The 27,101-nt window shown below is 39.0% G+C and overlaps 1 protein-coding gene across 2 annotated transcripts; it reads left to right on the forward strand.

Annotated features, from left to right (window-relative positions):
- Positions 1–795: 795 nt before the first annotated feature.
- On the forward strand, positions 796–27,080 carry KLHL7 (kelch like family member 7). 2 transcript variants are annotated; one of them, XM_063325003.1, is made up of 12 exons: positions 796–930; positions 969–1,131; positions 4,908–5,010; positions 5,946–6,039; positions 7,199–7,323; positions 9,176–9,351; positions 12,405–12,579; positions 14,022–14,164; positions 19,384–19,624; positions 22,548–22,749; positions 23,133–23,230; positions 24,926–27,080. In XM_063325003.1, the coding sequence occupies exons 2-12, from the start codon at positions 1,012–1,014 to the stop codon at positions 25,207–25,209; spliced, it is 1,761 nt and encodes a 586-aa protein (XP_063181073.1). In that variant the 5' UTR covers positions 796–930; positions 969–1,011; the 3' UTR covers positions 25,210–27,080. The 2 variants fall into 2 exon arrangements, with proteins under 2 accessions (XP_063181073.1, XP_063181074.1); XM_063325004.1 differs by lacking the exons at positions 796–930; positions 969–1,131 and having other exon boundaries at positions 5,923–6,039.
- Positions 27,081–27,101: the final 21 nt, after the last annotated feature.

The following is a 27,101-nucleotide window of genomic DNA, read 5'->3' on the forward strand; positions in this document are numbered from 1 at the left end:
ATCCTCCCAGATACTGCATGATCTCTAAAAACACAGAATCATAAAATCGCCTAGATTGGTAGGGACCTTTAAGATCATTGAGTCAAACCATCAACCTCACACTGCCAAAACCACCACTAACCCATGTCCCTCAGCACTTGTCTCTTAAATCCCTCCAGGGATGGTGATTCCACCACTTCCCTGGGCAGCCTGTTCCAATGTTTGATAACCCTTTTGGTGAAGAAATTTTTCCTAATATCCAATCTAAACCTCCCCTGGCTCAACTTGAGGCTGTTTCCTCTCATCCTGTTACTTGGGAGAAGAGACCGACCCCCACCTCTCCACAACCTCCTTCCAGGTAGTTGTAGAGAGCGATAAGGTCTCCCCGCAGACTCCTTTTCTCCAGGTTAAACAAGCCCAGTTCCCTCAGCTGCTGCTGGTAAGACCCGTTCTCCAGATCCCCTCCCCAGCTTCGCTGCCCTTCTCTGGACGCGCTCTGGCACCTCAATGTCTTTCTTGTAGTGAGGGGCCCAAAGCTAGACACAGTACTCGAGGTGGGGCCCCACCAGTGCCGAGTACAGGGGGACCATCACTTCCCTAGTCCTGCTGGCATGCATGGACGTGCCTGGATCCAAGCCCTTTAGGCGCACCCATCCCCAAAGAAATCCCCCCAAAACCCCACCGGCCCGAACGCCTGCTGCTGCCGCCCCCTCCCAACTCCTCCCGCCCGCCCGCCCACCCCCCTCAGGGCGCACGCGCTCTGCCGCCCACCACGTGACGCACGCAAGCCCCTCCGCTCTTTGTTTATCCCGCGCTGGGGGGCCGCGCCGGCCGATGGCGTCAGCGCGCCCGGCCCCGCCTCCCGAGGCCGCTTCCGCCGCGGCCAGTGCGGCTCCGGTGTCGGCGGCGCGGCGGGGGCGAGCCCTCTCTGCTTGCCCGGGGCCGGGCGTCGGTCGTCGGTCGTCGCCGCCCGGCAGCTGGCGGGCGTTGCGTGTGTCCCGGCGGGGGTGGCGGGCCCGCCGGTGAGGGAGCATGGCCGCCCCCGGGTCGGAGAAGAGCGGCAAGAAGAAGACGGAGAAGAAGCTGGCCGCCCGCGAGGAGGCGAAGCTGCTGGCGAGCTTCATGGGGGTGATGAACGCCATGCGCAAGCAGGTAGGGCCCGGGTCTGCTGCCCCGCCTGGTCACCTGCGGAGGGACAGGGGCCCCGCTGCGGCTGGCGGCCCAGTTTCTCCGGCTGGAGCATCGGCGGGGCCCTTTGCGAACGGAAGCCCCGGGGCAGCAAAAAGATGGGGATGGGGAGCTTTAAGCGGGAGCTTCTCTGCCAGGGACGGGCTGTCCGCCCCCGTGAGCCGAGCTGTCCGCCCCCGCGGTGGAGCTGCAGCGGGAGGAGGAACCGTGGTTTGGTTTCACTGGCCGAGTTCCTTCTTGTGCTTCGTACCGAATGCCTCTGGCCACCGCATGAAGAAGCCAATGGCGGTACAGGGGGCTGGCGGCCTCATCTTCACAAATTTGGACTTTTGGTGCTGATCAGCTTCCTAGGTCAATAGGCTAATGATTATTAAAGGTGACTCTTCTGTTTACCAATAGAACAAGAGTAGTAACCAAAACTATAATCATACAGGTGTATTTCAGTTGAGCTGTCCAAAATGAAAGAAGTGCTGATTATTACTTTTTTTTTCCCCCTTAAAAAGCTTAAACTGCTGGTACAAGGGCAGGAAAACAATCCACGTAACTCCTGACATATGGAGAAACCTTTCCCTTTGTGGGAGGAGCTGGCTTGGTTGTGGTACTCTGGTTCGTTTAAAAAACAGTTGTGTAGAGCCAGAATTAAAGCTGCCTCTGAAGCCAGCTGCTCAGGAACACTTGGGGGGCTTTGTAGTTGGCACTGTCACGTGTTGTACCTTTAGGGTTCTGTTGCTTGTCTCCTAGTGTTAGTCTTGGCAAAGTCTCAGTCCAGCTTTTAATGCTGTGTTTGTTCATCAGCGGTCCGGGTCCTTGCTTCACAAGTGATACCAGAGCGTTGGTTCTGCTTCTCTGCAGCACTTCAGCCCTGTTCTTCTCTCACTAATCCGCGCTCAGTTGTGTTGTCTGCATAAACCATTTCATGCAACTAAGCTCCTGGGTATGAAAAATCAAATTGGTTTTGGTGACTTCAGGTAGTTGAGACTTAAAGCCTATGATCTACTTTTTCGATGTAGGCTTTGTTTCTGTTCTACTGGGGTAAACACATTCCTAGGTGTAGCTGAGTTCATCACTGTTTAGCTCGTACCTCGGTCATGGTTGACGAGGGGATGCCAAATGCTGTTGTGCTTTTTAAGTAGGTAGAGGAAATACTCCCCCCCCTTAGATGTGTGTGCAGCCCCTAGCACAGGCAAATTGCAGAGCTTTATTGTGTTGCTACTCCAGTCTGTGGCACCACGTTGTTGTTCTGTGTTAGTACCTCATCTTTCAGTATAGTAGAGTTCCAGCTCTCATCTAGTTACGAGTTACTCTAAACAGGGTGGGAGAGGATCAGGATAAAGTGCTGTGAAATCTGTGTGTACTTCGATTCAGATTTCAAAATGTGTTGGGCCCAGAGAGGTATAACTCTGAATTTTGTCTGCTATCAGTTTCCTGGAAACTTCTGATCTGAGCTCAGGTGGTGGCTTTGCATATCCCACCCCATGCTGACCACTCCAGAAATTCTTGCATGGTTCATGACGCTCATGCTTGCTTTAGGAGTTGTTTGTAAGAGGAGGTTAACTATTACTGGAGGGTGGGGGAAGGGGAGTTGTGATTATATAGTATAAAACTAGGAAATCAGCAGGAGCCAGAGGAAAATGTACGTGTTCATCTGACTAGTTTAATAGGATTTATAGGCAGCTCTTTCTTCTTGTGTTTTGCTAAGTCAAGAACTATGCTGTGGTTATAAAACCTAACTATGATATGAGTTAAAAATTTCCTGTGATGGAAATAGCCGCATGCATATGGAGCACTAGCTATTTGTCTGCATGAGTTTAACGCTGTAGGAAAATGGGCCAATTGGAAAGTACAGCTAATTTTAAAGAGGCTGCTTTTTGTGCGAGCTGGGATCTAGAGGCAGCCTCCATGAATATGGGAATTTAGAGTGAAAACTATGGACATACCTGCGCTTGGTACTGGTAAGATGTTGGGGACATGTTTGTTTAGTGCATAAAGGACTCCTTGCTCATTTCCAACATGAGGTGGCCCGTGTCTTTGTGGGTTTTACAGAGCAATTTGACAGCATGTGCATAAATCCTTTGTTGCAACTTTGCAGCTGAGTGGAGATCAGCCAAGAGTTGAGAATGAAGCTGGGACAGAGTTGTGAGGTGTTGCGAACCTGTTATTTGGAAGATGAAGCGCCCTAATGCAAGCTCACGCTTGGGTGTGTCCTTTGGTTGATGTAACACCAGTCATAAGTTGCCTCATTGAGGTGACTCAATGACACCAATGGGTCCTTTTGGAAAGAAGCACAGAAGTCCTCAGAAGAGCATTAGTTGAAATGGAGCAGTCACACCCAGAAACATCCCAGGGAAAGAAATGAAAATGATGTTCTGTTTTGGTTGACAAATATTTCTTCCCATACCCAGAGAGGCCTTAGAATATCCCGGGTGCTTCAAATGCTGAGTTGAGGCACTAAATGTATCTTAGAAATGCACTGTGGAGTTCAAGCAACAGTTGGAAGTCTTAGCAAAGCTTAGCCACAGGATTTTATGGTATCTTGTACTGCTGGTTTCCAACACTTGTTTTGAACCAGATGTGCTAGGAATTCCAGCTTTAAAGGACTTCCCCTGAAACTTGTCTTGAAAGGTCTCTTCTTATATTGTTTCAATCCTAAATGGCTTAAAGCTACAGATATATAAGGGAAGCTGTATGCCACCCCCCCATCTAACTTCTAATTAAAACATTTTTTTAAAATACATTTAAATGCATGGTATTTTTTAGATACATTTAAAACATGTATTTCCCACAGTAGAAATGCTCTTTTCTGGGGTTAATATAGGGTTGGGTGTAGATAGGTGTTTCTGAAAGTAGTTCTACTGTAGTAGCTGAAAATTAATTCCTGATTTTAGAGAGCAGTGCGGCCCAGTTTTTCTTAATAAAGAAGATGTTATAATTAACTGTAGTATGGAGTGCATTTATTTCAGTCAATATGTTCTTAGAAAGGATACCATTTGATAATCTGTGCAAATTATGTATTTTTTTTACCCCAATCCCTTACTCTCCTTTCATGTCTCCTGACGACTTTTATAAGAACTGTCACTTTCCTTTCTCCTTCCACTGTGTGACAGTTCAGGTGTAGGGGAGAAACTAACTGCCTATATACAAATAGCAAACAAATAAGAAATAAAAATATTTTTTTCGGTCTGGAAGTTACTTAGCTGCTCATCAGGTGTGATCCATCAAACCCTTCCATAGAAGTGATATTTTGGGGATACATTTTCTTAAAAATGTTCCATTGAATGCTTTGAACTTGTTCATCGCTTTCACTCCGGTTGGGCAATATGATGTCAGTCTTCAGATATGAGGTTCCTAAAGTTTGTTTTTTTTTTTTTGAAAGTCAACAGCTGAGTGGAGAATAGAGCCACTAATGGATGTAAATGCAGTTCGTGCTAGGTGCTGCAGAGCCTACATTATTGGAGACTGATTTAAATGCCACAGGAAAAATTTAATCAGAGTTGATACATTATTTGTGACCATCCTTAGGGTACAAGTTCATGGGTAAGCTGAACTTTGCTAGTTCTCCAGGTTACCGAACATAACTTTGACTTACAGAAAATCTTTTTATTACATAATACTCTTGAGTTGTGTGGATTAAGCAAAACAATGAATTTCCAAAGCTGTTTTTAAGGAAATATTGTTGAAAGATTTTTGAGAATGTTGATCTTTGTGATTTTTTTTGTTTGTCTGTTTTTCCTCTGATTTAGAAAACTCTATGTGATGTCATTCTTCTGGTTCAAGAAAGAAAGATCCCAGCTCACCGTGTTGTTCTTGCTTCAGCCAGTCACTTTTTTAACTTGATGTTTACTAGTAAGTCTCTTCAAAATTGATTAATTATAAGCTTTCGTGATGATATCCTGTTAGGCTTGTGGCTGACAAGTGTTTTATTTTATGAAAGTGATTAATTTCGGGGATAAGTATGTGAAGATCTCCTCCTTTTGTGTCCTACTTACACTCATTTCTGTTCACCCTTCCTCTCATTTTCACTTTAACTCTGTTTTTATCAAGTGTTACTTCATACGTAAGCTCTCTTATTAATTGGGACCCATATACTGTATTAGAGTTGGTCTCCCTCCCTTAACCCGAAAATTGGGAGTTTTTACTCCCATGACAGAATTTGTCTGCCGCACTGCTTCCCACCACTAGGCATTTCCACATATTAAACAGGCTTTCAGACGTGTAAATGTTCTTGCATTTATGTTATCTTTGCAAATTCAATTATGTAGTATTTATCTTACTTTGTGTGCCTTGCCCAGGAATTGTAAAATTACTCTGCTATAAAATGCACATTAAAGTTGAGTACAAATAAAATAGTGGTCAGCTTGTAACCGTCTGTGGGCAAACTTACAGTGCGGTGTCTGGATGAGGGAGCTCGGGGCTGTCTCCGTTGTTATCGACTTGAATGTGGAAATAGCTTTTGACAGTGCAGCGTGTGCTTCCTGTTTTTGGTAATGCTAGCTTGGCAGTCTGTGCTGCAGTCAACAGCATCTATGACCTTTTCTATTTAATGCAGTTTATCATAATTTACATAATACAAGCATGCGCACACACCAGTTACCTTGCTTGTCCCACTGCCCCCTTTCTTTCCTGATTTGCATTAGTAATCCTGGGAAAACAGCTATCAACTGTGTGCAGTTTTTAACAGGTTCCCCACTTTGTATAATCACTTTATTTTCTACTGTTTGCAAAACGTACAATAACTAGAGTGGCTTATTGATGTAGTTTGTCTCTTAATCTATTTGCAGCAAATATGCTTGAATCGAAGTCCTTTGAAGTGGAGCTAAAAGATGCAGAACCTGACATTATTGAACAGCTTGTGGAGTTTGCTTATACTGCAAGGTAGTTTTGTTATTTAAAGCTGACACTTTTTCTAGGAAGTCTGCCAGTTGTAAATGATAAAATCTTTAAATAATGCTTTTATGATTCATCAGTTTTGTTACCATTACGATCCTTTACTTTGTTTAAAGCCTGATGTGACTAGACCTTCTATTCTTCTTCCCTTTTCCTTTTTATATAAACAGGAGGAAGCCCGACAGACTAGAGAGAGTAGTAGTTGTCTCCAGAAAGCAATTCAAAGCACTTGACAGCACTTGGCTGTTGGAGTCAAATGATATTTACCATTGTTCTGAAATTCAGGCCCTTATAGATATCAGTAGGCTTTCTCTGTATGGTCATGGTAGCTATTGCACGGAACCACTTCCAGGAGTTATACCTTCATCTCAGGACAGGCAGGCTGGTAACTGTTCTGTGAACAGCATTTCCCTCCCATCTCAGGTTATCCATGTATTATTTTTTTTAAACAGAGCTTGTGCAGATGTCTAGGATTGTAAACTACTTCTTAATCAGCTCTCATGACTGATGGATGGCAGGCCTTTCATCTTTCTACTAACTGGATTAACTCTCCTTAGGAAGGCTTTCGCCTTTCTTTGAGGGGAATCCTGTCGTATGCTCCATCAGTGGCGAGAGACAGTCAGTGTCAGCACCCCAGGCAGATGGTTGTCTCCCCTGATGCCACAGCCCTTGTCTGCAGGCTCTGTACTTTCTCTTGAAGCACTGCCAAACTGGTTGTTCTGCTTGTGCACTCTGGGCAAATCAGCCAGAGCAGTCTTGACAATGAGTTTAGACAGATTTTGCTGGTGCCTGTTTGGGAGTAGGAGACTGTCAGAACAAAGGTTCTGTTCATTTTCTGCTTTGTGGAAGTGGCTAATCACACAAGCCAAAGCAATAGCATGGTACTGCAGAGGGCCTGTGTCAAAGGCTTATTCTTCAGCATCCAGGACAGTTATTCTTTGCCCTTTCTCAGTAAAGTAGAGCAAATGAAAGCAATTTGGAAAGATCATGAAGGGGAGGTTGTGTCTTCAGACTGTGTGTGAAAGATTCTTGGGCAAATAGCAGGGAAATAATTGTGCCATTTATGTGAATTGGTGTAAGTTGCTTTTTTTGCTACAATAAAGTAAGTAATTTTAGTGATGCTAGTTTTACACCTTCTGTTTTGCAGAATCTCAGTTAACAGCAATAACGTCCAGTCTTTATTAGATGCAGCAAACCAATATCAGATTGAACCTGTGAAAAAAATGTGTGTGGATTTTTTAAAAGAGCAAGTCGATGCTTCCAATTGTCTTGGTAAGAGAAATGCAGACTTTTTTGTTGTTTGTTTATTTACAAATAAAAAACAAATTTATTGTTTGTTTTTTAACTTTGCTGTTCCTGAAAAAGAGATGGTGTTGTCTAAAAGACAGTAATACTTGGCTAAATCCAAGCATATAAAAATAATTTTGCTGTGAATCTGAACTGGTGTCCCTTGGCATAGACAAAACAATCTGGCAGTTGTCTTGCCAGTATCGGAGTCTGCTGACTGTGCTAGGTCTCATCCCAGCTTGGCAGCACCCTGGAGTTTCTTGTTTATCAGAGAACATCAGCTGTTTAGTGAGGTGGAGCTTTCAGTTGTTGTTACTGTACTTGGAGACAGAATTTGACAGAGTTGTAATTTCTACAAAACTAGCGTACCTTCTAAAAGTACAAACAGGATAAGTTTAGCTTACTTTTGTTTTTAATCACTCTTAATTTTGACTGAAACGCATGAATGTCACTTGTGTAGGTTTGATATTAAATATGTTCTGTAGCTGTAATGTGAACTCAGTGTTACAGAAAAGGTAAAGTAAACAACTAGTAGAACTAAATGCTTTTTCATGCTTAAGACTTGGTGCTGCACTTTATTTAACGAAATATTAAAGATAAACTTGTTTATAGGGTTTCTTATTGACGTTTGCCATGTAATTCTCCCAGTAACATCTCAATCACATTATAAACGTTTATAATATCAATAGAAATGTTTTGCAGAGTATCTGAATTACAATGATTCAACTGACAATTTGGTGCAGTACAGCTGTGGCTCTGAAACAATTGCTGGAAGACAGACACTACTTTCTAAGGAAAATGCCACTTATGCTTGCTTTGAGGCATATTCCCTCCTCTGGTTGTTGTTAACTAGAAAATTAATTACGGTCTTGCATACTTTATTGCTAATTTATAGCAAAAAGGGAGATAAAGATTAAATCAATTTTTCCTCAAGTCATTGTTTACAAGTTGAAATGTGTTCTGTGTGCAGACTCGTATGCAAGTTGACAGTTCATTTAAAAAAAAAGTATATTTGAAAGAAAAGATGTCTTATTTTGAATCTCTTGATAGATTCGTACACTCAGATTTTATCTTTCTAGTTTGCATTTTACTACTTAGAGCAGCTCAGACTAATTGTAGCCCATGGGTTGTTGAGTTACTTCTACCCCATTTGCCATTTCTTCCATAGAAGGAGGAGGAAGACCATGATGAGCAACACTTGCTGCTGAAAAGCTTTGTGCTTATCTGGTTTCTAATGGGAAGGTTGAAAACAGTGCTTCTCAGTAGCAGTTGCAATTTATACGTTTATGCCAACCTGCCCTTGCAGCAGCATCAACTTGACTTTTTTTGTGTTGGTCTGTAGCAGACTGTGCTACCTGTATAGAAAAGTCCCAGTTCACCATGACTCTTGAAGGAAATTTGTCTTGGTTGGTGACTGCTGCTGCGTAAGCAGGTCAGGGGAGGTTCTAAAACCTGGATCCAGTTTCTCAAGCTGTTCTTGTTAGACTTTGTTACTGTGATATGGCTCAGACCTGGTTATGGTGCTGCTGTCTGCCTCGTAATGGGAAAGAACCAGGGAGGAAATAAAGATAGTTAATAGGGCAAGTGCTTGCAGGTCTGACTCTCCTATTAGTTCGGTAGGGACAGGGATCAGCAGCTTGTGCTTATCTTAGTTTGTCCTGAGTTGCAGATGAGTTATGATAGAATGTGTTTTAGAGAAAAAGAAAGCATGGTAGTAAATATTAAATTGGGGTTGCAAGTAGTACTGAAATTACAGTAGTTTTATTCTATTTTAATATATTAAAGGTAATTGCAGTTCAAGTTTGGAAGGGCTTTTTTCTTAATTTTTCCTTCATAGGTATAAGTGTGTTAGCAGAATGCCTAGACTGTCCAGAACTGAAAGCCACTGCAGATGATTTTATCCATCAGCATTTCACTGAAGTTTACAAGACAGATGAGTTTCTTCAGCTTGATGTTAAGCGTGTGACACACCTCTTGAACCAAGATACGTTGACTGTGAGGGCAGAAGACCAGGTGAGATCCCTGTTTCATACCAGCTAAGAGCATTGAACTTCACTATCTTCTATTTAATCGAGAACTGTTTTAAAGTATTTCACTTCTGATGTTCCTACAGGATATGATGCGCATAATTCTTGCTAAATTGTAGAATAAAAGATGCATCCTAGCTTGGTCAAAGCCAAATATTAATGAATATCCATATTTCAAGTATGGTTATTATTGTGTGTTGTTGCAGCAAACTAGGAAGAAAGAAGTCATAAAGGGAGTAGGCAAAACAGTTTCCTTCATCAAGGTAGCTATAGGGCTTCTGATTCGGTAGTACGTGAACTGAATTACGTTTGATGTATTATAGCAGTTGCTCGTAGATTGGGGTTCATGTGCTATTGGTGAAAGTGAACTACTTCAAGGTGGTAAACAAACTGTACCTTAATCATAGAATCATAGAATTGTTGAGGTTGGAAGGGACCTTTAAGATCATCGAGTCCAACCTTTAGCCTACCCTGACAAGAGCCACTTCTAAACCATGTCCCTAAGTGCCCCATCTACCCTTTTTTTAAACACCTCCAGAGATGGTGAATCCACCACCTCCCTGGGCAGCCTATTCCAATGTTTAATAACCCTCTCAGTGAAAAAATGTCTCCTAATATCTAATCTAAACCTCCCCTGACGTAACTTGAACCCGTTTCCCCTCGTCCTATCACTTGTCACCAGGGAGAAGAGGTCAGCCGCCATCTCTCTACAACCTCCTTTCAGGTAGTTGTAGAGGGTGATAAGGTCTCATGTCTCGACCTGAATTATGGCCTCATCCTATTTCAGAGAGGAGTTGCTTCTGATGGAAACATATGCATGCACAAGTTAAGCTTCAGGAACTGAGTGACTTGGAAGTGAGATGAACAAAACTCTGAAAGCTAGATGCATTGACTGTGATGGGTTGATGGAAGGCCCTTATTTAGGGAATGGACACAACAAAGTTTAGGTGGCTGAAAGGAGCCTGGAGTTTTATTCAAAAGTTGTAACCTGTGGTAGAAATTACATTCACAGCTGTCCCGTTTGGAAAGCTTCATTCAGTTTATAGCATAGCCCTGAATGCTTGTTTGCCAGCTTGTTCTTCCTGCTGCAGGAAAATAGGAAGAGCATAACTGTGTCCGCACTGCAGCCCAAAGAGGTGACTGCAGGATGGTTGTAGCTGCCGGGTCCTTCTCATAGCTGCTCAATCAAATCTACTGAAACCATACTGAAATCTTGCCTTTCTAGCTGTACTGTTCTGGTGCTTGAACTAGGTAATTTAAGTTTGTTTGGGTATGTCATCATGAGTTGACTCATACCTTTGAAGTGCAACGTAGACTTCTCATAGTCAAGATGGTATGTGTATCCGCTTAGTAATGGATATTTTCCTGATTCTGAAGTTAGCTTACATTGACAAAAATGCACTAATTCTATGAATCTCTTGTATTAAAAAGTTTCAATGAAAATAAGAATTACTAAGAGCAGAAGATAATATCAGGTGACTAGAATATGATAGTTGGCTAGTTATAAGTATAAATATAAGTATCCACAGGTCAAAATTCTTGACATGTGCTGGGAAAAGTTCAGGTCACAGGGTAACATTCTCAAAGCTAGAAGTGGTGTTTAGCTTGCAGCCAAAATGATGCTTTGGAATTTACATTCTTGAAGTTCTGTTAGTAAGGTAGGATGGCATGCTTTAACTTGGCAGCAGTCTTAGAAATCTTGTGTAGGCAGCATGGCATCATTAAAATTCCTTTATGAAAGTGGCAGTGTGCAGTATGAAACTGCAGGAGTTTGCCAGTGATACTAAAGGAATCTTATTTCTCAGGAGTACTGCTAGAAAGTTGACATACTCTAAACTTTTGTATTGGAGGAAAGCATATTTGTTTAGCAAAAAAAGGAAGGTGGCTTTCATTACTAGCTGTCCTGTTTTTCCTGTATGGAAGTAATGTTTCTGTTGATGAAGGGATACAGTGTTCGTGTCCCAGTCAATCTATTGAATTTCCTTAGATGATAGAATTGAGCCTTAAATATTTTTTTTATTTCTTTACTCTCCCTAGTCATTTTGCAGGATTATAGCTGAGGTGGTTTAACAGTCCCTCTGAATAACTCCAATTCTGCCATTAAATACCTTTTGACATTATATCTCAGTCACTCACTGCTGATTACTGTGATCTGCTTCAGCCACAGGAGAAGGTATTGACTGTGTTACCACACATAAGGACGTTAGTGCTGACTCTGAAGTGGCAGCAGAGTAGATAAGCTTACTATGTCTGAGAGCAGCATTGAAGTATCTTAGTACATAGTTAACATTGGATTTTCATTTCATTCATTCCTGACGCAGAAAACCATCATAAATAAAGCAGATTTCTTCATTACCTTCCCTGTTCTCTGCCCTCTAAGAAAACCCATTATCTTTTCTTGTAAGAGGAGATAGAGAGGAGGCTTTCTGAATGCTAAATTTACAGCAGTCTGCAGCTAAAAACTTTAATTTAAATGGTCCCCTAAGACACAACAATAGCAATATATTTGGATACCCAACACTACGATTTGATAACAGAAGCAGTTTCTCAGCTCAGGAGACTATATCAAGTAGAAGCTATTTCAGCATTTCTGGTGAAGTATTACCTGGGTTTATGACATGGAACTCGAAGCGTCTTAGCCTTAACTTGGTACAGGGGTTACCCACATTAATGTGAACTGCAGATTCATGCTTCCCATTTGGAGAAAAAGGGGGGGGAAAAAAGCTAGATAGCAGAAGTAGTGTTGTGGGGTTTTTTAAAGTTTGTAGATGGGTTTTATGCCATGGTTGTGCATTTGTTTTACTTCATGTCTGAGCATTGTCTTTTTTGGTGGTTGGTTGGTTGTTTTTTTGTGGGGTGGGTTTTTGGGGATTTTTTTGGTTTTTTTGGAAGATGGTGATGGATCCCCACATACTAAACTTTTAGTATAAGTTAACCTCCAACAGGCAGAAGAATCAATTTGGAGCATTATAGTTTTGTTATTTGTCTTATGGTGTGGTGATGTACCTTATTCTTTGCTTTCCTTCTCTCTTGTTTAAGGTTTATGATGCAGCAGTCAGATGGCTGAAGTATGATGAGCCAAATCGCCAGCCATACATGGTTGACATTCTTGCTAAAGTCCGATTTCCTCTTATATCAAAGAACTTCTTAAGTAAAACAGTTCAGGCTGAACCACTTATTCAGGATAACCCAGAATGCCTTAAAATGGTGATCAGTAAGTTGACCTCTAGCAAAAATCTTTGTTCTGTATAATTAAAAAAATGCTGTGGAATTTTTGAAAATTGTTTGCTTTAAAATGCTCTGACAACATTTTCACATTAAATTCATCTAACTGTGTTCCCTCTAGGATGCTGTGTTTAGTTGAAGTTGGATTAGCAGATTATCATGTAAATAAAACCCATCGTATGTAACAGAGTGTGACTTTCATTTCTTTTCTCCTAGCAAATGACATGAATTCCATGATGAGTAATGGAATGGAGATTTTGTCAATGAGTTGTTAGGGTAATTGGAAGTGTTAGTGTGGCTTTGGGACAGGCTACTAACTTCAGTATTGTTCATGTTCATATGTGATTCACAAAAGAAATATTATAAGTAAATACTTTGAATATTAAAAAGCTTCCCTAAGCAAATTAGAATGTTAACCATATGTTGTGCTACTTTTGTCTCTGAGATATACTGACCATTGAGCCTACAGGCAAGTTGTATTCTCAAGGCACAGATAAGATAGGGAGCAAGCTTCGCTTTTGTTTTTAGACAACATTTGTGAAATTCTATCGTGTAAGAAATAAAAGCCTAGATGTTGATAAATATTCTGGAAGGATATCTTTTCATTTCGGTAGCGGTTAACTAGTTGGCTTCATTTTTAGTGTAGACCTAAAAAATAGTATGCAACTATTTTCCTTCAGTCAATGAGCAAGAGTCAAATTAACCTATGTGTTGGTAAGTATTTGCTGACCATCAACATCTCAGTCATACTTCTAGTGTGACATGGATTTGGGTGCATTGTTTAAGAAACAAGAATTTTTGTTTGGCTGGTTTCAGTGGCCTGTAATGTCACTAATATTTTTGCATTCTTTCAAGTGTTTCTTAGGAGAATGCTTATTTTCTTATACCAATTGTAACTAATATTTTTGCATTGCCAAGCTAAGAACAAAAATGAGGGATTTTCATGAGGTACTAGAGATGCCTTCCTTATTAATCAGAAATTGGGGGGTGAGGAGGCAGGCATGGTTGACTCCTCATTGCATTCAGGCCTCTTCTTTAAATGTTAGTATTGTCCTCTTTAGGCTCCCAGTTCTGCCATTCCTTTTCTTTGGGTTTGCTTTCTTTTTGCCTGTTTCAGTGCAACAAATTTAGTTGCTTGTTAATATTGGCTACATAGGCTAATCGATAAATTGGTATATAACATGACTCCATATTCATGTCCTGTTTTCACGTGCAGCAGGCAATTTGAAATAGGGTGTAAGTCTGGATGTATGCTCCCATCCTCATGTGCTGCTGTGCATTCTTCCCTTTTAAGTGAAAGCTGTATAGGTGTAATGTAGCAACTTGGTTTCTCCCTTTTCCCTCCCCTCTTCCCCCGACCCCTGCCTCTGAAACATCTCTTTCCATATATGAGCCACACTGGTTCTGCAAGAGTTGTTTTCTTCCTTCCAGGTGGGATGCGATACCATCTACTTTCCCCAGAAGACAGAGAAGAGTTAGTGGAAGGTACGCGACCAAGAAGAAAAAAACATGATTATCGCATTGCTTTGTTTGGAGGCTCACAGCCCCAGTCCTGCAGATATTTTAATCCAAAGGTAATCGTTACCTCAGAATGCATTAAGATTCACTGTTTGTAATCTTACACATTTTATTTGCTGATGATATTAACTAAGACACAATGATCTACAAAACGGTATTAGGAAGGATGTATCCCCTGTCTCTTGGGTATACAGTTGGAAGAGCACGGTTAATTAGGTGTTTTCAAATCTGTGTACCTAGATGTAGTATTTAATTTTGAATAGAATGATTATGTGCTTGTTTATTGGCAGTATTAGATATGGTGTTCTGGTAAATCCATCTGAGTTGAGAATTGATTGGTATGTGCATCCCACAGCTGGAAATAAATAAAAAGTCACCGAAACATCAAGCAATTAGTTAGGAATATATGAAAGTCTGTATGCATGTGCATGTACTTATGTGTTCAGAGAATAACTCAAAGCAACTTCTTTTTAGCACAAGTTTAATTATTGGCTTATATGTTAGTGTAGAAGCCAGTTTTAGACTGCAAGGTGTTTTTTTCAGTGCATTTATTATAAATATGTGACCATTTCTAAATCCTAATGGTTCACAATTTTCTTTTTTCTTAAGAGTATATAAGGAGAAGAACTGGGAGCCAAGTATTATGTAAATGGAAAAGAGTGAGTTTCTACAACAAAAAAATTAGAGGTGACCAATTTAGAGCAAACAAGCTTTGCCTGAAATTTGTTTCGATGCTTCCTTAATAAAATCAAACCACAGGAATGGTGTATATTTCAGCTATGCAGACTAGATGGTCTAGAAACATCGGCTGCATACAGAAGGATTATCCATACTCTGTTTTACCAGGCAAGCACATGCAGAAAAAAGTTGCTACTTAAACATCAGGACTCTCTTAAGTTATGAAATCACATATATATATATAACACTTTGTTGCAGAAATTCTGGTTGTTCTAACTCAGCGTGTGAAATGCTTGCTATAATTTCAAACAGTTTTGGCTATAAAGTTCATACAGATAACACACAATGTGAGCCCTGTCAAATCTAATTCGGAATGAATGAGCTCTTGGGATGTTTTTTGAACTCATCATTCACATCCCTTGTGTAAGATAAAATTGAAGACACCTTCTTGGAGCACCAGTCAAGTCTGGGGAAAAAAATCTACCAGCTTTGACTTAGCTTGAGAGACATTTGATATGTATTTTTAATGGGAATTCCAAATTCCTAAATAATGACCACCTTTTTCCTTTATATACGTACTCAAGTAATATAAGCAGTACTCCAACTGGGGGTGAGGAGGTGAGGGGAACGGAGCACATTAATTCTTTCCTTTCCAAGGTCTGAGTTGGGGAAGCCTTTGATCAAGGCATTCATCCTTTTCAAACAGTTACTTGGTTTTGGCATTTTAAAAAGTTGTATTTCACCCAGTACGCTCTGACCTTTCTTGTATTAGAAGGCAATCAGATCAAAGTTTCTTTCTCTTAATCTCCAGTAACTTATGTTGGAACAAAGCTAATTTTAGGCAGGATGGAAACTAGATTTGAGACTTATTGTCGCAGTCATTAATTGGCAGTGGTGGTATCAGCATAGTATGCATGTGGTCTCTTTACCAACCTAACTGATAGGTTAAATTTCAAAAGTGCATAATGTCAACGGTGGTCAGAACTCAAAAGATGGGTGGTGTTGCTTCATCGCTCTTCATAAACTAATATAAGCCCCACTAGTTGTCACCGTGTGTTTTCCAAAAACTTAATCTTGTTTGAAAAACAATAATCTCAGTGCATGCTGAGTGGAAGTGACAGGCAAAGACTTACAATTAAAGGAAAATTATGTATACAGTTAGGTGATCTTCAGTCAGACCTAAACTATAATGTTACAAAGAAATCTCTTTTGTGGACAGAAGTTATATCTATATGAGCCTACATGCAGCATAGGATAAAATAGCTTATTTTTTCATGGACTATTTGTCCAGACATAACACCAAAAAAGAATTGAGTTGGGAAGAAATTTTGCATAACTGCCTCTTGATCGAGCTTTTTGGCCTTGCATGTGGATTAAAGGGGTGGGGGGAGGAGGAGAAAACTGGGTAATTGGAGATCTTGATTCTAACAAGCATGTCTTCCTTGAATGTTTTCCTAGTGCTTACATGCTTTCTTGGGTATTCTTAGCTAGCCTGTCATGTCTTGTTGAATAGCTTTTACTTACTTCGTTTCCAACCCTAAGCTATTTAAAGGTCCTTTTCTGGATGTTTTGCTTGAGTATCTGAGTTTGATCTTTAACTGTGGCAGTAGCTTCTTAAATGCAACAAACCAAGGATCCAGAACCCCTGTTGAATTAGCATTGTGTGCATGCAAAAGAAGTGTGGGATGTAAGGCTCCAGTGAGTGCTGCAAAGACTATATCATATTTAACTCACTTTAGTGTTATCAAAAGATCATGGAATGTCACAGAACAAAGAATTAAGGTTGTGTATGTACTTTTGCAAGGTTAGGACCTTGGGAAAGAAGTGAAATTCTGTTTGTGAACTGATTGAGTAGTGACCTAGTCCTTCACTTGTGATTTTAATTAAATTATTGAATTTAATTAAATTCTTGTATGTCAACTAAAGAAACCATTCAAAACAAAGGTTACATTTTTCCTGAAAATACTTTCTCAGTTGTAAATGATAGAAATTTCAATAATTTTAATACTATAAAAACAGTGCAAAAAAATTTAACTTTCACCTATTGCTTTGCACACAAAATTAGTCTCTAATGTTGATCTTCATTTCCTTGTTGTCAAAAAGGGTTCTTTAAATAAGAATGGATTGGATACTGTGTGTTATTTGTTGAGACTGTTAGCAGTATTACTTTGTCTATATTTGTTGTCTTTGTAACTTCTATTTATGCATGTACTTCATCAAGAAAGGAAAATGATGCAACAGGACAGATGCAGATGGGCATAAAACTTGTGGGCAATATTTTGAGTAGAGATGTTTGTTTTCAGAATGCTGCTAGAAATCCTAGATGTCCTATTAATGGTGGTGGGAAGCATTTTCTTGTTGAATTTTCTACAGAATATTTTTTTAAAGCTGCTTTTTTTTTTCTTTTCCCAAGTTGGAAATGAAATACTTGTTTTATGAATTCTTCATAAAAATGTATATAGGATTTTATGGGATTTTGAGGCAGCAATATGCTTATTCTTTTGAAATTGGTGTCTCTAGTGACCAGAAATGGCTGGAAGTTTTAACTTTCTAACAGTGCAAAATCGAGCAATGGCAAGTAAAAAGTGACATATGCCTGGCAACACTATTTCTTGATGATTAAGGGAACCAGCATACCTTTTATGAAGACACAGAGCTATTAGTGGGGAGGTTGTCCGTATATATGTCTGCTGTTTTCCCTGACAAACTTGGAAGAGGAGGTATCAACTGAAAGTGAGGAAAAAATCTCAAACAAAAGGCCCAAACTCTTTCACATGGCCCATAATTACATGTGCCATTCTTGTCACAGGGTCTTGTGGCTGCTAGGAGTTCACATAGTTTTAATAAGTGATTAAATATGTTCATGAAAGAGATAAAAGCCTTTCAAAACTATTAAATACAAAGGTATAGCTTCTGCCTCTAGTGTCCTGCATCACAATTGTTGAAAACAAAGATCATCAGGGAAAGTGTCACCATGTACCTATCATGGTCTTTCTTTCCCTACTCAGCCCCTCAAAAATGAGGCTTGCCACTGCCCAGGGCTGTGTGGATCTTGACTGTGGCATAAAGCAGCTCTTCCACATAACTCTTAATTGCGTAAAATGCATAAATTTAAATCAATTCTATGTGGTGCAGGCACACTGAAGAGCATTACAAGAGAATGATCTAAATGATCTCCTGCTGAAATAGGAGGAGACTGCTGAGTATGCTCAGGTTATGGCTTTTCATTTGATAAAGGTGTGGATGAAATAGTAGCTATGAATTGAGGCCATAAAAGTGGGTCAGATCACAGCCCTTTATAACATTAAGGGAAAACAACAGGATTTTTTGTAAAAGTGCCAGAAGTTTGAGCTGGGAAATATGTTGATCTTGCACAATGCACTAAGACATTTTCTTAAGATTTATGCAGCTATTTATTTTGCCATGCTGTAGTATGGCTTTCCTTTCTAGGATGCCTGAGGACCTGTTTCTCACCATAAAGGGCCACATGCACCTGCCAGCTCTTCTTGATATGGGGGATGCTACAAGAAAAGATTGTAAGATGTTTTGGACTATAACATGCTCTGCCTCTCTTTCTTTGAACCCCCATGTAGGAGTCGCTGTTCTTCCTCATTGACCAAGGTGTTTGAAGTATGTCCTTGCTAAGAAAATGTAATGATGTAACGTCTTGTGTGAACCATTACAATGAAGGTCATTCAGCAGGTTGAGCTAGACCATCCTGAGGTGGCACAGATAACAGTTAAGGTCCCATACTTTCCTGTTCAGTATAGGATAAAAGCTATGCTCATGGAATATGTGAGATGCTATTACTCAAGACGTGTTTCTTGTGCTGTATGCTATCCTGGTCTGCCATCAGTTGCTGAGTTTGGTGTTCTTAAGGCTTTGGGTAGTGTTACTGCCCATACCAGATACTCGCCGATTTTGCCAATCCATGCAAAATCAGTTTCTAGGCAACATGACTGCCAGTATTTGTGATGGAGCATTACCCTATTTCTCATGCTATCAACTGTGGATAGCTATAGATCATTTGTGTTTTGTAAATTCTGTAAATAAGCTTCTAGTTGTCTTGGTAATAAAGTATGTATCGGAGCTTTTTAACTGAGTTGCTTGTCAATTTGGATATTATCTTCTCCTTTTTCCATCGCCTTTGTTTGGTACATTCTGTATTATATTTTTCTTTTAGAAAGAATCTGTTACTATATGTAAGATGTCTTTTTCCATTCCTGTAAAAGAAAGTGTAATCCTATTTTATTGATCACATGCATTGTTTCTAGCATGATAGCAGCAGGAGGTCAATTCTGCTGGGGAAGAAAAATATCTGTTTTTCAGGGAAGCTATACTGGGTGCACACAGGGGATGAGGAAATAGAAATTCATAATGTCATGGTTCATTGCAGCTAACTATGTCTGTGTCTAAGAGAATTTTTCAAGAGTACGACTGAGGAATATTCTTCAATAAACAGTATTCATTTTTGTTTTGAAAAGGAACTTTAAAACTGACCATATCTAAATCTCTATGAAAAGCTCTTTTTGAAAAACACTCACTGTGCAGGTAAGTGTTATAATCTATTAGACATTACTTGTTCTTTGTAATGCAGGATTACAGCTGGACAGACATCCGATGTCCCTTTGAAAAGCGCAGGGATGCAGCTTGTGTCTTCTGGGACAACGTAGTTTATATTTTGGGTGGTTCCCAGCTCTTCCCTATAAAGCGAATGGACTGCTACAATGTGGTGAAGGATAGCTGGTATTCCAAGCTAGGACCTCCAACACCTCGAGATAGCCTTGCAGCCTGTGCTGCTGAGGGCAAAATTTATACATCTGGTGGTTCAGAAGTGGGTAAGACACTAAAAATCTTTAAAACAAAACGAAAAAAAAAAAGCACAAACAAAGATACCTGGAAATTTTTCTGTTTTTTGCATGACTGTTGAAAAGAAACTGCACGTTGCCATGTTAGCCTAATGAGTTTATTTTCCCATATTTAGGATTTTATCCTCCCCACAATCCAACAATCCATTTCTGTTTTGTTTTAAAAGTGGTTTCACTGATTGAAATGAATAATACTTACATTAACTAGAGCATAAAGTACACTGCAACTCTTAAGAGTTGTAGTTACTAGGGACAAGCAAATGTATTTTGGGAGTCCCACTCTGCTCTTGTCTTCCTTCGGAAAATCCACAGAACTCACTGTGATTTAAAATTTTCTGTCATGTATGGCCAGAATAGCACCATTTTGACCATGGTATTACTAGTATACAACATATGTTGAGCTTAATGAAGTTTTTTATAAGGGGGGACAGGAAAAGAAGGTGAAAAAATGCTTTTGAAACAATGCTTTTGGTAGTGAAATCATACCTGGCCCTGTAAAGGAATTTGTCCAATTTTTCTGTCAAATGACAGAAGTTATCTTCTGTTTGTTATTCTGTTGTTTTGCCTCAGTAAATAGAGAAATACTACTTTCTTTAGACATTATTACTTATCCTAGTAAAAAAAAAAAATAAGACTGTTGTTTTTTTCTCTTACCAAGAAACCTGGTGGGTGACTTGTTATAGCAACATTTTAAAATTATTGTTTTTCTAAGTACGATACATCAGAAGCAAACCCAAAGTGGGAATGTAGGTATGCTATATCCATAAAAATACAAAGCTTTAAAAAAGCCTGTGTTCTGGGAAAGAAAAAAAGAAAACACACACACACGCACACACACACACCCCCACCAAACCCTAAAGCTAGGGAGAAATTTTCTAGTAAATCCTTTTGAGTTCGTCGCTGCTGCAGAGGGAGGTGAGCAGAGAAAAAAAAGGTCATAATCGGTGCTTAACATTGATAAGTCACTTAATGGGAAGTTGTGACATTGAGGTAATGTTACCCAACTTCTAAAATCCTGAGGTCTCACGTAGCAGCAGATTAGACTGCTCCTAGCCGCCACCTAGTGTATACATGTGAAATAGCACCTTTCCCATTACTTCAAATGGGCTTCACTAAGGCTGCATTGGGAAACTTGGAACGCTACAAAATCTTATAGATCTTCCGAGTTTCCCGCATGTCAGCATGATACAAGCTTTGATTGTACATTTTATTTTCTAATACATTGTAATTAGTTAGTACAATTGTAATGGAAACTAAATTAGTTTTCTTTTAAATTCAACCTCACATTACTGCAGTTTCACTTTGTTATCCGTAAATATTATGGAAGACAGAATAATAAAAGCTAATAATTAATTACGGAGGGTTTTTTGCATGTATTTTTTTTTTCTTTGGAATCCAGTGAACACTGTTTGGAGAAGTCTGTCTATCCTGAATCTAGTATTTTCTCATTTGGAGCAGGCAATTATGTGAAACTATTAATTGCTGAAAAAGCTGTAGAGAAATATAAAAACTGCGTGCTTTTTGCATTGATTGAAGAGTTTGGAAAACAAATTACTGTACCAGTCCATTACAGAAAACAGGGCTTGTTTTCCCCTTTTTGAATGGATGGGAGTACTGTCTTATTTGCAATAGTTATCAGAGTTTGAAAGCTAAACATAGTAGATTCTTCCACTATATTTAGATGCAGGAAAAACATTTAACATTATACTGACAGCATGCTGAAAACGGAAGCTTTTACCTTTTTTTTTTTTTTTAAAAAAAAAAAAGACATTAAAGACAGTTCTGCTGTATTTTCCATAGACAAGAATTTCTACAACTTCAAAGCAATAAGGATGTGTATTTACATCAAGGAAAAAATATGTCCCACTCTATACAGTTCTTCGTGATACTGAGAATTACGTGGTAGGAGTAAATAAACACACAGTATATAGGAGTCTGCTCTTGTATTTTGCATCTGGAAACATAGCACTGTTTTGAGGGTTCAAATCCCCAGCTGGTCGCAAGTGCTGCTAGTGAGAGACAATTTTTAGAAGTAGAAAGGCAAGGAAAAAGAGGCACAAAAGAAGGCACCTTTAACTGTTCTAGGTGAATTTATTTATTGAAACAAAGGGGAGAAGGATTCTTGTTCTTTTCTGAGAAAGTTGTATCCAGCCTTCTCTGCTTTGTCTGTGGTTCAGCTAGTTACCTGAGCACAAGTCTTTAAGCTTCCATCTATCGTCGTTAGAAAAATTGGTTCTGATTTCAGTAATAGTTTTACTGGCCCTTGAGGGAGGAGTACACAGACTTTGCATTTCCAGAAAATAAGTATCTGCCAGTCCCCAGGAAAAAAGTAAAATGGTGAGGGATAGCCGTCTTGTGGTTACTAATAATTCAGGAGTATGCTGTGGTATAATCAAGCTATCTAATTCCAAAGGCAACAATTATTCTGAAACCTGGGCAAGTCACATTGTTTAGTACAGATTCATGAGGTTTTTTTCTCGAAGTTTACAAAGCTGGTTTCATCTTCGCATCTGAAAGTTCAATATATTTCCAAGTAGTGAGAGTAGCATGAGATGATGAGAATATGATCATAATTTATATACATCTCCGTTCAGTGTTTATTCCCTCCCTAAAAAAAAAATCTCATAATTTGTTTTTGGTTTTAAACACAAATAACAAATAGCAGTTTTATAAACTTCCATATTTTGGAACAAGAGTCAAAAGAGTTCCAAGTATGTGCTTTCTGAAAAGTCCCAAGTTTCAAGTTGGTTAGTTCTGCTTTTGGAGATGGGAAAGCAGCTTTCCCTTTTCAACTAACAAATAAAGCATCAATTTGATAATTACTGTTAGACTCTTCTCTAGAAAGACAGCCATAAAAATTAATGCCACTTCGGTGGGTTTCTATTTTTTTAAGGAAATTCTGCACTATATTTATTTGAATGCTATGACACAAGAACAGAAAGCTGGCACACAAAGCCCAGCATGCTGACTCAGCGATGCAGCCATGGAATGGTAGAGGCGAATGGTCTCATTTATGTATGTGGAGGAAGTTTGGGAAACAATGTTTCTGGAAGAGTCCTAAATTCCTGTGAAGTTTATGATCCAGCTACTGAAACGTAAGTATTGTATCAATTCTGATTATTTTTGGTCACTTGTGGCTTTGCTTGCTCTGTAAATAACTGAAGTATAGGTTAATAGGAAGAATTGTATGCGGTAAGGAATTTTCCTGAGTTAAGCAGTAATAAATTAGTTATTTGTAATTTTACTTAAAAAGTAGTTTTTCTTAAGCAGGTTTATTCCATATTTCCATATTTCCATATTTGTGGAAGGGGAGTCAGACTAGATGATCTCCAAAGGTCCCTTCCAACCCCTACCTTTCTGGGATTCTGTGATATTTCATTTTCCTAATACTAGGTTTTATTTACATATTTTATACTTATTTTTTTAGGTACTAAATAGTGAGCTTCCCTGTTTTTGTTTGTGTTTTTTTTTTCCCCAGATGGACGGAGCTGTGTCCAATGATTGAAGCCAGGAAGAATCACGGGCTGGTGTTTGTAAAGGACAAAATATTTGCTGTGGGTGGACAAAATGGCTTAGGTACTTTAATTCCATTAATTCTCTAGCAGGTTTCATGAGGGCCTTTTTTCTTTTGCAAAGAATTCATTCTGCTCTGTTCAGCTGAAAAACTTTGAGCAGTACCATAAAACACGTCCTGTTGTCACCACATCATTGTTGTTGCCTTCTTTCTTTCACCTCCCTACTTCACTGTATCTTGTTTCTCAAACTCTTTTACTAATGACAGTGCTGTCAAAATTCAGATAATGTACCCATACTGTAGCCCAGTTCTGCAGTAGTTATAATGGCTAAAGCAGTCATTAGAGAAAAGATAACTTCTTTTTTTTTTCGTTGTTCATTATGTATTTTGAGAGCATTCTTGCATGAATGCGTGTTTAGTATTCTTTTGAGAGACAGGTAAAGGTGTAGCCATTATTCTAGGAACTTCAGTCTAAAAACTTAAAGCTAGTCGGCTATTTTTAAAGTGGTGAAAAAGCGAGAACTTTTTTGACTGCCCTAGTTTTGAAATGTGACTTATTGTCATGGGCAGGTAATTTATGAGCTGCCTGTCTCCTTGTCTTTAAAACTAGAATAATAGTAGTTTATTTCCCAAGAGAATTGAATTTTAATTACACAGAGTTTCTGAAGTGCTTTTCAAATGAAAATTCTCAGCTATGGGGTTTATTAATTGCTATTTATGGTAGTTGAAATACTTCATTTCAGATGAATGCTATTTTAGAATATAGCTTGTATTTTAATTAGCTACTAAAACTCTTCCGGCACGGTTGATTTCTAATGCAAAAACATCAGTAGATGCATTTTTGCACAAACATTTTATAAATCAGTTGTAGCCAGAGCTGCCATTTTGCAAAATGTTAGTGTATTCACTGAATACTCATTTTAGAAGTGTGTATTATTGAATGAAGAAGCTAAAGTATTATTTCATCATTCATATTCTGTAGCCTGACTGATTAATTTTTCTTATTGTTATATAATGGGGGAAAGCTATGGTTGGGGTGAAATATTTGTACCTCTTAACATTATATAAAGGTTTCTTAATCTCTCAGGTCTAATAATTCAGTACTGGAAGTGAAAACTGTGACTCCTATTATGATTGTTAAATAGGGATAACAGGTTGTTTGTAGATATTGTGAAGTGTAATTACCAGCCTATTTTCCTAGAAAAAAATTAAAAAAAAAATCTACTTTTCTTCAATAACTTTTGATTCCCTTGGCCCTTTTCAAAGGGACTTAGGCTTTTAAACTTCAATGATTTTAATATCATAATGGAGAGAGACATCCTCTATCAGTAAATGACTAATTTAGGTAAAGGTACTGGTGACCCCTCTAGAGTAAAATGCCCTCACTATAGGGAAGTTTCAGGTGGATTCCTGCATTTTAGTCACTAGCCACAAATCCGTAAGAAATTCGGCATTGTTAGTTGTTCTGTTCATGAAGTAATGTGTTAGAATCTCTAGAAAGCATATAATGTGAAACTTGTTGCAACGCATCTGACTTTCAGTCTCCTCTTTACTTTTCTCTATTTCTGTATTTATAAAAGGGTAAATTGGTAGTTTAGAAATCTGTGGCCTTTTTTCGAGGTTGGTTGTTTGTTTTTAACTCTAGGGTTTATGTTTTAATCTAAACCTTGAAAATAAAGACTAAGTTTAATGAAGCATTTGTGTTCACTCTGTATGGTATAATGTAATAAGCGGTTATCTATTTCGTTGCTTTGTAGGTGGCCTTGATAATGTAGAATATTACGATATCAAGATGAATGAATGGAAGATGGTGTCTCCAATGCCATGGAAAGGTGTAACAGTGAAGTGTGCTGCCGTGGGATCTGTAGTCTATGTCCTGGCTGGTTTTCAGGGTGTTGGTCGATTGGGGCACATTCTTGAATATAATACTGAAACAGACAAGTGGATAGCCAACTCTAAAGTCCGTGCTTTCCCAGTGACAAGTTGTTTAATCTGTGTTGTAGACACTTGTGGGGCAAATGAAGAAACTTTAGAGACCTGAAGACCTGTAGGAGACGTTGAGACATTCTTCAAGGACTTGGGGAAAGATGGCTATTGGTGCTTTGCTTCCATGTTTTATTGAATCTTGTTAAACTGAGTAACAGGAAAAACTGAGATGCGGTCTTTCAATTTGTATATACAGCACATTGTATAACATGGATTTCGTCATGCCCATTTTCTTGTCTGTTTTAAGAGATGGGGATGTGTTTTGAGAATCCACTTACCTAGCTGAAATCATATGGCATCTTCCTTTAAAAGGACTCTGTGTGTGGCCTTGTCAAAAATAGACCAAATCCAATTACTTAAAAGAACTCAAAGCATTTGATGAAGATAAGATTTATGATTGTCATGGTTTAACCCCAGCCAGCAACTAGGACCATGCACCCCCACTCTGAGTAGGGTAGGGAGAAGAGGGAGAAAAAGGAAAAAAATCCACTTGTGGGCTGAAATAAAGACAGTTTAATAGAACAGTAACGGAAAAGTAAATAATAGTGATAAGAGAATATACAAAATAAGTGCTGCAATACAATTGCTCACCACCCAATGATCAATTGCCCAGCCTGTCCCAAGCAGCAGTTGTGGATTTCTGCCCCCCGGTCAACCCCTATTTATATATTGAGCATGATGTGTGGACTGTTCCTTTGTCCAGCTTGTCCTGTCTATGCTCCCTCTCAGCTTCTGTGGGAAGCTGAAAAAGTCCTTGACTTAATATAAGCATTATTTAACACATATTGGTTTAGTTGTGGCTATCAACATTATTCTCATACTAAATCCAAAACACAGCAGCTACTAGGAAGAAAATTAACTCTGTCCAAGCTGAAATCAGGACACTGGTTAAATGACACTTTACTGAGCTCAGTTGTAGAGATTCTTCATTTAATAAAGGTGAGTAAATGCAGCTTGGGTCATGAGAAATATGGGCAAAAATCTTTCTCATTTATACCTACTTGCAGAAATCTTACTAGAACACAATGAAGATTTTTCCTCAGGAAAAGACCAAGGACAGCAGTATAATAAAGATTCCCATGGTAAATGGGGATAGGCTATACAGCTCTCTAGATTATGATAGCTACCCTCTTCCAGTGACTTTCTTCCATCATTTGCATGACTGCGTATCAATTTTTAAAGTTAGACAGGCCATAATACTTTGCTAATGACATCTTTGGCATTTTGGGGAGCTTTCACAGACAGACCTTTTTTTTATTTTATTATACTGAGGTAGGGGGATGGTGGGGGTTGTTAACAATAATTGTGCACTATAATTAGCAAGTTGGAAATTTGGGATTAATTTTCAATGTATCTTCCCAGGCATCATACTGTACATACTGTGGATGCCAAACCATTAGCAAAGATGGGAATAGGACTGGGAAAGCAAAGTCAATACAACAAATGTATTGATTTTATTCTTGAAAATGACTGTTTTTAAAATGGCATGAACCAAGTCATTAAAGATACTTTCTAGAAGTCCTCTAAAGTTGCACATGGTTATTAATCTCTGGTTTATAAGCATATAGTTCTGTAAATGTTTCCAGCCAACATGATAGTGAATTTATTCCAGCGTGGAAGTTCAGCTTGTCAAGCTATTGGTGTCAATAGCATGTACATCTTCCAGCTTCTGGAAGACTATACAAACGATGTATGTATGTCTGTCCTGCTCCCATGTTAGTTCATTAATATCTTAATTTGACACCTCTCTTCTAACTTGCTAATTTTTTCAGATCTGTTTCTATGAGACTATCGAGTTAACTTAAAAAGTTGGTGCTTGCCTACCTGTACCTTGTGCATTGCTGGTGGTGTGGATTTTTAGTCTGTTTTATATGTGAAGATCCTCCAAGTTCTCCTAAGTAGTATAAATTCCAGTTTTCAAAGTCAGTTCTTCTTTGTAGACTTCCT

Source organism: Chroicocephalus ridibundus, chromosome 2, assembly GCF_963924245.1.
Source record: "Chroicocephalus ridibundus chromosome 2, bChrRid1.1, whole genome shotgun sequence".
NCBI classification, from domain to species: Eukaryota; Metazoa; Chordata; class Aves; order Charadriiformes; family Laridae; genus Chroicocephalus; species Chroicocephalus ridibundus.

Excerpts from the sequence above, each read along its gene's own strand:
- KLHL7 (XM_063325003.1), top strand. The coding sequence starts at position 1,012 with ATGGCCGCCCCCGGGTCGGAGAAGAGCGGCAAGAAGAAGACGGAGAAG. Across the intron at positions 1,132-4,907 it reads TGAACGCCATGCGCAAGCAG|AAAACTCTATGTGATGTCAT; the intron begins GTAGGGCCCGGG and ends CCTCTGATTTAG. Across the intron at positions 9,352-12,404 it reads CTGTGAGGGCAGAAGACCAG|GTTTATGATGCAGCAGTCAG; the intron begins GTGAGATCCCTG and ends CTCTTGTTTAAG.